The 9,070-nt window shown below is 39.7% G+C and overlaps 1 protein-coding gene across 1 annotated transcript in view; it reads left to right on the top strand.

Moving 5' to 3' along the window:
- Positions 1-9,070, top strand: part of ZFAT (zinc finger and AT-hook domain containing) — a 105,144-nt gene that overhangs the window by 74,053 nt on the left and 22,021 nt on the right. The window contains exon 15 of the mRNA XM_026841525.1: positions 6,539-6,657. Coding sequence (XP_026697326.1) covers positions 6,539-6,657 — 119 coding nt within the window. The remainder of the gene's footprint in view (positions 1-6,538; positions 6,658-9,070) is intronic.

The following is a 9,070-nucleotide window of genomic DNA, read 5'->3' as shown; positions in this document are numbered from 1 at the left end:
GTAAAAACCAGCACGGTGAAATCATCGGCATCCGATTTTCTACACTAGATTAAACAGCTTTGACTTCTTTTTCTTATGGAAGTCATTTGGTCAAATGCCAGATCTCAGCTGCTTGTAATTATGCAAATAATATTTCTCTTTCTTTCTCCTCTTGGCTAAAGCAGAAAAAAAAAAACCAAAAAAAAACCTGCACATGATAAACCGTGACCAGAACTCACTCTAACAGATCTAATGGCTAGGGGAGTGTGTTAGGCCACTTCAGGAACTATGCCACAGGATGACTGACTCCACATTATCATGGCAAATTATGACTCTTACCCATCATGTCCAAATGCTTCAAATATACTCTCATAAACTGATTATAAGTTGAGTCCCCACTGCACATAGTCTTTTATGAATAACGAGATTAGACAAAGCATTCTGTTTTACAGTAATGGAAGCCTGCCATATGGTAGTCTACCAGGCAAAAAGAAATAATTTTTTTATTTTGCTAAAACAGAATATAACTACACCCAGTCGCTAGGGTTTTCACTGACACTTATTATTCCTATACAATTTTTCCTCTTTGCTCTCCATCTATTATAAGTCTTCACCAAACTTCACTTTTATAGCAGATGCTCAGTACTCCATCTGTAGACAAAACTGAAATAGTTTCCCTGTTAAGGGAAACTCAAAAGTTCACAAAAGGAAAATACCTTTGTTCAGATTAGGGTAAAGATATTATCAGTTACAGAAAATGAAATCAGATATTCCTTTCGCACCACTGTGCAGTATTAGGAAAAACCTGCCATTGTGAAAGAGAGGACACTTTTCCACATTTCTTTGATACTGAAACTATTATAATAATACACCTGATAAATTAAAGCTGTAACTTTTGTCATCATGACTTTAATTAAAGAACAAATAACACAAGAACAGAATGAGACTGGTAATATATAACCCCATGTCAGTGACTTGATAAGAAAGCTCAGGAAAATTAATTTCCAGACAATTCTTTAAAGTAATGGGTAACATACAAAGTAAATGAATTACACACCTTATCTACTTGCAATACCAAAACTGATGTTTGCAACAAAACAATGCACACAAATATACAGCTCCACAACTATTTTCCATCAAGGCACTGACATGTGCTCTCCAAACAGTTTACTTATTGGCCCAAAATCTCCATAAGACAACTATTATTTTATGTTAAAAGAAAGCATGTGATGATAGCAGTATAATAGAATATAGAGACCGCAACTGGATCATCGTGTATGTACTGCACAAGATGCTGCACAAACACAAACAGAAAATCTCTCTCCCAGAGAGAGTAGGAATACACGAGCAAAACAATGGATGGCAGGGAGTATCAGTGAAAAGAAACAATTTTGGGAGAAATTTTATGTGACTTGCCCAGCACAAAGCAAGTGAACCTGAAAAAGGAAGCTATCAAATGAGCAAGCAGGTAGGGTCTTGCAAAAAACTAGTGGGCAATGCATGTATAATACTCTCGTCCCCTATGCAGAATACATCTAGTTCTTATAGTATCTATTTTCCTCTATTACTTTAAAATACTAAAATAAATGTCAGATCACAGACTTCTATTTAAGCAAACAAAAAAGAAAATCTCCCAACCCCCCCAAGCATTTCTCTGATCCTGGCTGATCCTAAATTCTGATATAAGCCCAGAAATGAAATACTGCTCTCTACCCCTGGCAGTGCACTTGCTCAGATGAACATGTTCCCTCTTCTGTTCTATGAATCATTCATTTATTTATTCTAGGAATCCTGAGTGGAGTCCAGCAGTCTACATTCGTATCAACATTTTCAATTAAGATTATTTGCAAAGTCTGCAATGCAGTCAAAAACCAGTTGAGAGCAGAAAAGAAAAGATGAGCAAGTATGAGGCAATTCACTCCGGGCTCAGTGGGTAATGTAGAACAAGCAGAAAACAATATGAATAGAGATAGACAGCTTTTATCATACATTAATCTTTGTTAGTTTCCCTTCTCGCTTTTTTTTCCCAAACCCTTTTGCTTGCTGGTTCTCCCATCTTTTCCTTTTCATCTGTAGTCCTCCAGTTTCAAAGGACTTGTTTAATATCAGGTCTGAAGGGTCTTCTTCCCTCTTATGAATACATGAATAATTTTCCAAAATTGCTTTTCAGATCTATGAATGAGGTAAATTGAAACATTAGATAGAGGCTAGTCAGACAGCAAGTTGCAACTGCTGGCCCAAGCAGCTCAGAAACACATACCTTGTCATACTGCATAATATGTCCAGAGGATCTGTTTCTGCTGTGTGTCCCAGATACAGATCTTCTGATTCCAAAATCAGGAAAATTTTCATTAATTTCAATTGGACTCATGTTTATCAACTCAAAATGCAAATGCTAATTAATTAAAGTCTCCCACAAGGAACAACGTTTTGGTTTGGTTTGTTTTTTTTTTTCCCAGTGAGATACCAAAACACTGAAACAAACTGATGTTTCTACAGTATGATAAAAAATATACGGGTCTTGTTTTATTTTGAGCCCATGTGTAAGATCCATGTGGTGCATCACAGAGCAAAGGAGGCTGCATGTGGGAAAAGTGCACCTATTGACATGGCTTTGTTGATGGCAGAGTCCTGATAAGAGGCACTGACTTCACACCTACTACATGGATTTGAAGCCCCTTTACTGTTCTAAAACTCCATACAGCAGGTGAACACATGGAGAGCAGCACAGCACTAGTGGCAGCACAGGAACTGTAAATGCTGTGTAAGGAAGGGAAGAGATAGAAGGATACAGAGTCAGAGATGGAAAGAACAGACTAGACTGTTTCAGTTGGAAAGGACCTACAGTGATCATCTAGTCCAACAGCCTGAACAACTCCAGGGCTGACCAAAAGTTAAAGCATGTTATTAAGGGCATTGTCCAAATGCTTCTTAAACACTGACAGGCTTGGGGCATGGACCACCTCTCTAGGAAGCCTGTTCCAGGGTTTCACCACCCTCTCAGTAAAGAAACGCTTCCTAATGTCCAGTCTGAACCTCCCTGGTGCAGCTTTGATCCATTCCCACATGTCCTGTCACTGGACCCCAGGGAGAAGAACTCAGCGCATCCCTCTCCCCTTCCCCTCCTCAGGAGGCTGGAGAGAGCAATGAGGTTCCCCCTCAGCCTCCTTCTCTCCAAACTAGACAAGCCCAAAGCCCTCAGCCGCTCCTCACAGGACATCCCTTCCAGCCTTGTCACCAGCTGTGTTGCCCTCCTCCGGATGCATTCAAGGACCTTCACACCCTTCTTGCACCGTGGGGCCCAGCACTGCACCCAGTGTTCAAGGTGAGGCTGCACCAACGCTGGATACAGCAGGATCATCACCTCTCTTGACCAGGCGGTTTCGCTGTGTTTGATCCACCCCAGGGTGCGGTTTGCTCTCTGGGCTGCCAGGGCACACTGCTGCCTCACACTGAGCCTGCTGCCCACTGGCACCCCCAGGTCCCGTTCTGCAGGGCTGCTCTCCAGCCACTCCTCTCCCAGTTTAGACTTGTGCCCAGCGTCACTGCACCCTAGGTGCAGAACCCAGCATTTGCACTTGTTAAATTTCATCCCATTAAGCACTGCCCAATGCTCCAAAGTGGGGAGCAAAGCATGTCCACCACAGAAAAAAGTCAAAGGCTGCTCCCTCTCGTGTCACTCTCATGTTTTCACTCTAAGACTACTCCTGCATTCTCAACAACTTTACAGGTTTTTGTTGCAGTGGAAAAGAATTAGTTTCAGAAGTGCATTTAACTGACTCCCAAAGGGGAAGGAGAACCTAACTAGCATACGGTTCTTACGATTAATTTGTTCAAAACATTATCAATATGATCCTTAATTTTATATTAACAGAATTCACTCTCAGTACCTGTTCCTATGGGTGGCTATAGAGAAATAATTCTTTGCAGTGCTCAGATATTTGGAAAGTTAAACAAAGCTCCCCATAGTGCACAGTTTTTCCTTCACCACCGTAACTACAGAATAGAGGCTTTGTTTACGGACCAAATAAATATTACATCTTTAAAATAACTGCAGGTTCTCCTGACAACTATCACTCTCTGTGAAAATCATCATAAAATTCTATAAAAAGGACAAAAAGAAATGTCATATAAAAGTTAATATAGGTTCAAACTCCTTAATGTAGTTAATGATTTCTCCATTTTATTGCAAGTTTAAAGGTCTAAGTCTCAGACTTTCTCTATGTCATGATTTCAGTGTTAATATGGATTAATGCCCTCAATAGATGAATGTTCACTGTTAGATGAATAATTTGGAAATGCTAATTAGAAATAATGTCATCTTAGAAGAATTTTATTTAATTAATTATCTAATACAACGGCTTTATTTTGGTCTCTCTTCTTCGACAACACCAGAAAATTTGAAGATCCCAAAAGATATTACGAAAAGGCTGGAAGTTTCTATTAAAAAATGGGGAAAACACTTGGCAAAATTATCAGAAACAAAGTAAGAAACTCAACTCTACCAAGCATTAAAATATTTTCAACACAGTTTAATATTTAATTTGGCCTTCTCCTCTTCTTCCCCACTTCCCCCCACCAGCCACTAGAACTGAAGGGGTTCCGCTCCCAAAAAGGCATCTGACTGCATAGTCAATTGTTTGCCTTGGTTCACCTGCCCAGTGTGCAACAGCAAAACTACTTACGGAAGTACAACCTGAACCCATCTCCTTTGCTAGCACCCAGACACTGCCAGGAAGGAGTTACAGGTTGGGATAACATATCAACCAGAAACAAAGCAACTAGGGGCACTGACCATCTTTTCGGAAGGATACAGGACTTCAGCTGGGACAAAATTTATAAACAAATCCAAAACCAACCAGGAATATAACTTTTTATTCTACTAAACTTGGTAAAAACTACTACAATCGGATTTTCTCTTCTCCCTGACATCGGTGGACTTAGCAGTGTTAGGTTTATGGTTAGAGTTGATGATCTTAAAGGTCTTTTCTAACCTAAATGATTCTATGATTCTATTCCATTAGCTCTTACACTTAATCTGAAACTTTTGATCCTCCCCAAAACCCTTGCTGCCTTTACTTAGTTTATTTGTGACAGCAATTTCTCTAATCGTCCATGTGTCTTACTATTTTGACTTGGTGCGGTACAACTCTAGTTTTACAGAGACAGCAGTAACAAGCCATTGTTCTAGGCAGAATGAGAACAATGGCTTGTTCTAGGCAGAACTAGAACAGCTGTCTTAGAGAAGATATATTTTGAAAAAAATATTAAAGCATGCCACTACTGTGTATGTTAAATATTCAGATTTCAGTGTTGTTTATAAGCACTTAAATGGAATCCCAGCACTTACTGGAAGAGTACAGTGCACTATGGGTTTGCGTTGTGTCCTGAAGGCTGGCACACCACGGCTTTGCAAGACACCAGAGAACCAAGAGTTAAAGCTTATGAGAAACTTCGGTCTTGTAGGTTTTTGGACTAGACATAGATTTTTGATTTGGAGCTGCAGTGATATGTAATGGAGTAGGCATTAAGAATAGGCGTTAAGGATCTCTCTGTTTTAAAATAAAAGAGTATTTAAAGGGCAAAATAGTCTCCCTTAACATCTATCTCCTGAGAGATTAAACCTGTACTTCTTACAAGGGCAAAAGCATTAGTTCAGAATTATTTAAAACATGTGCTAGGCTTTGTTTTTGGTGAGCCTAAAGCAGAACATAAGTCATAGAGACCCTCAGAATTTAACCTGAAAGCTAGGACTAATCTCCACTGGTGCTGCTAAACTTGAATTTCAAACAGAGTCATGACTGTGGAAATGATTCTGCACAGACTAAAGCATCCCCTAGTTTTGCAGCTTTTTTTGTGTGGCCAAGCAAAAAAATGGGGTGGGATTGGTCAAACTTAATACATTGTAATTCCTGGAAAAAACTTTTCACTTTCTAATCTACATGACACTTCTAGAACAGCTTCTGTTAGCAAAGCCAGTACAAGATCTCACCCAATAGATAAGTTGTTATTTACTCTGAAGTTATTATTTACCCTGCAGTTTATGTTCTCTCTGTTAACAGTATCCCTTAACATCTATCTCCTGAGAGATTAAACCTGTACTTCTTACATGGACCTAACTGCAGAAATGGTGCTGTATCTGACACTAATGCAAATAGTTGTCTGTTCCTGCTCTTTCTTTCTAACTGGTCTGTGATTGGGGTTTCCCAGGGACAGGGTTGGAGAGGGGAAGAAAGATGGGAACAGCAGTTCTGCAACTTCCCATCCACCAAAGGGAGGCATGCAGGCAGGGAGCAGGATTGCTATAGCTTCCCAGATACATGAGTTGTTCCAGACTCAATCCATTACCATTATCCCAAATTGCCCTTTAAGCATTGTGAGAGTGCAATTTTTTTTTTCCTCTCTCTTTTTTCATGTTGGACAAATGGCTAAGGGAATAACTTTGAAATTATAGTTATGTAGCTTGATTGAGATGGGGTCAAAGCAAATGGGTCCTTACTGCCTTGAGAAATAATTTATATGAAAATAACTCAAGCAATTTATTTGTGTTTCCTTTCAGGTGGCATTAAATGTCCAGTTTGCAGCTTCGTGTATGGTACAAAATGGGAGTTCAACAGACATCTTAAAAACAAGCATGGAATGAAGCTGGTAGAACGTGATGGGGACACCAAGTGGGAGGTAAAGCAAAGTTGCCATGTCTTTGGCCCTAAGGTTTAAAAAAATTCTAGGGAAAAAAGTAAGGATAAGGATAAGAATAAGAAGTATTCAAAAATGTGTTCTTGACTTTACATAAGATCAGGAGATATGTGATCTCATCTCCATTTTGAATTCATTCATTGCTTTAACTGTTAAGCTTGACTGCTCTAATACCTGGTAGGATTAACAGCCTTATAAGTGCTTATTTCTGCAGTTTAGGCCTCTAGTCCTCTATTTGCAGCAGAAAGGGTGAAAGTTTTAGCAAAAACCCGTGAAATTGAAGAACTTGCTGCATTTTGTTGTATGCCAAATGTTCACTGGTATTAACTGCAAGATACACAAAGCTCTAAACTTGTAATTAATCAAAAGAGCTTATGTCTTGGTCCCGGAAAGGTTAGAACCTAGAAAACCAAATTTGTAAATTGACAGCTAAAAAAATGGTATCGTTATACAGAGTAAGTCTTTTATAATTTGTTCTGTGTTTTCAGCATCATTCCCAAGTGTATAGAAAATCACAGTATCGCTAAGATCGGATGTTAAAAAAATTAAATTAGACCTAAGAATCTGAATTAGGACAAAACAAACCAACAACCTGAATTTTCTCGGTTTGGAATGGGGTAGGGCAGCTATCTTGAGAGAGTTTAACCTTTCAAGCTTTTATCTGCTGTCATACTGTCCCGATCCAATGTCAGGGGAGGTTTTGATACAATCCCAAGAGTGAGATTAAGACAGAGAGGTCAAGTGTCGTACACCCAAAATAGGTTTTTATTGTTAAAGAAGTGAAGAGGGGTAGTGATAGGACAGAATAGAAGGAAAAGGCAGAAATAATGCAAGGATGCGGGATAGGACTGCGAGAATAGTCACCACCATGGATCTAGCGGCGTCCCGTTGGTCCCCAGTCTTCAGTTCTTCGGTGGTGGGTGCACACGGATCTGGCTTCGATTGTATATGCACAAGAGCAAGAATTTCTGCTGCCTTTTTAAGTTCATGTACCAGCTGATCAGCATATCTGCTTGACTTCAGTTTTTTTTCCTCTGGTCCAACAGGTTTTGTTGCATCAGGCTTCAAGGACAGGAATGTTTGTCTCTTATAAGTTCATTGGCAATGCATGCATGGTGTCTGGCCTGCACAATAGAGCCACAAACGGCTCCAGGATGGGGCCAGCTCAGTCCATGTCTGCCCCTTTGAGGCTTATGTAAAGAGTCTGGACGATGCAACCGCAAGGAAGTGGGGGGGTGCATCCTTCAATACACTCCCGCTTCTCTGGGCAGCATCCCCCAGACCGATCCACAGGCCGCAGCAGCTTCTCTTGGAGGATTGCACAGACACAAGCAAGCTTTGAGACAGTCATAGGATATTTCAGTCTTTCACACATGTGCATAGCAATTTGTTCTAAAATAAAAACTTGCTCTTTCTAGAGCAGAGGTGGCTGTAGATGGAGAATCTATGGGAAAACCACAGAACCATCTAGATGCTTTTATTAAAAAATGACAGTTGGCTAGCAGTGTCTTTTTTCCACTGCCGAGCAGGCTCTTGGTGTCCAATAAGAGGAATAAACTGGAAGCCAACTGCAGCTGGCTGACCTCCACAGTTAAAGATCTGTTCTGCTAAATTTCAGTCAGTCTAGCCCCTGTTACAAATCTAATGCCTGATTTGGAGAGCCATCCTGCTGTTGTTCTTTAACAGGTTTTGAGTATTCACAGATAGAATGTTAAGTCCTTGAAAAAAATCAGAGTAGTTATAAATGGACAGTTATTGAAAGATAGACAGGGCAAGCATTTTAAAATGTAGTCCTTCAAAGTCTTGTGTCCGCATGCATTTCACAAACAGTTCTCTGTGCACTCTCCCAGTAGATGTCCAAACCTGAAGAAGTAAGAGGACATCCAGGATAGAAGCATGTCTCTGCTGCTGAAAGAGCTATAAATAAACCAGTCCCATCAGAGCAGGACTACATATTGACATCTTGTCTTGAAAAAAAATAGTTGTGGAAAGGAAAATTCTTGTAAAACAAAATGCCATTTTCAAAGTTCAGAGGCATTTTACCATTCTGCAAGGATGTCCATGTTCTAAACTAATTTTGCCCCAAAAAAGTCTTCACTAGACCCTGATACAATAGAAGTCCAATGTTAGTTCTAAAATAACTATGCAACAAAAATGAAATGAAGATAATTTAGCATGCTTAAAACAACTTTTGAAGTAGAATCTGAAAGAATGCTATGGAATGATGTCCTGACTCCCATGTAACGTTCTCCCTGAATTCTGCTTCACCCGGTATTTCTATAACTCTTGTTACAATATTTATTGTTCAAAACTCATTCCTTTAAGCTCAGAATTTCCATTGTCCTCTAAATTGTTAAAATGAGAGTGAGATTATTCATGCTTTGGCTGGGTTTTG

Source organism: Athene cunicularia (assembly GCF_003259725.1).
Source record: "Athene cunicularia isolate RWA chromosome 2 unlocalized genomic scaffold, athCun1 chr2_part1, whole genome shotgun sequence".
Taxonomy (NCBI): domain Eukaryota; kingdom Metazoa; phylum Chordata; class Aves; order Strigiformes; family Strigidae; genus Athene; species Athene cunicularia.
Note: the sequence above shows the minus strand (reverse complement) of the source record. Positions and strands in the feature narration are given on the sequence as shown.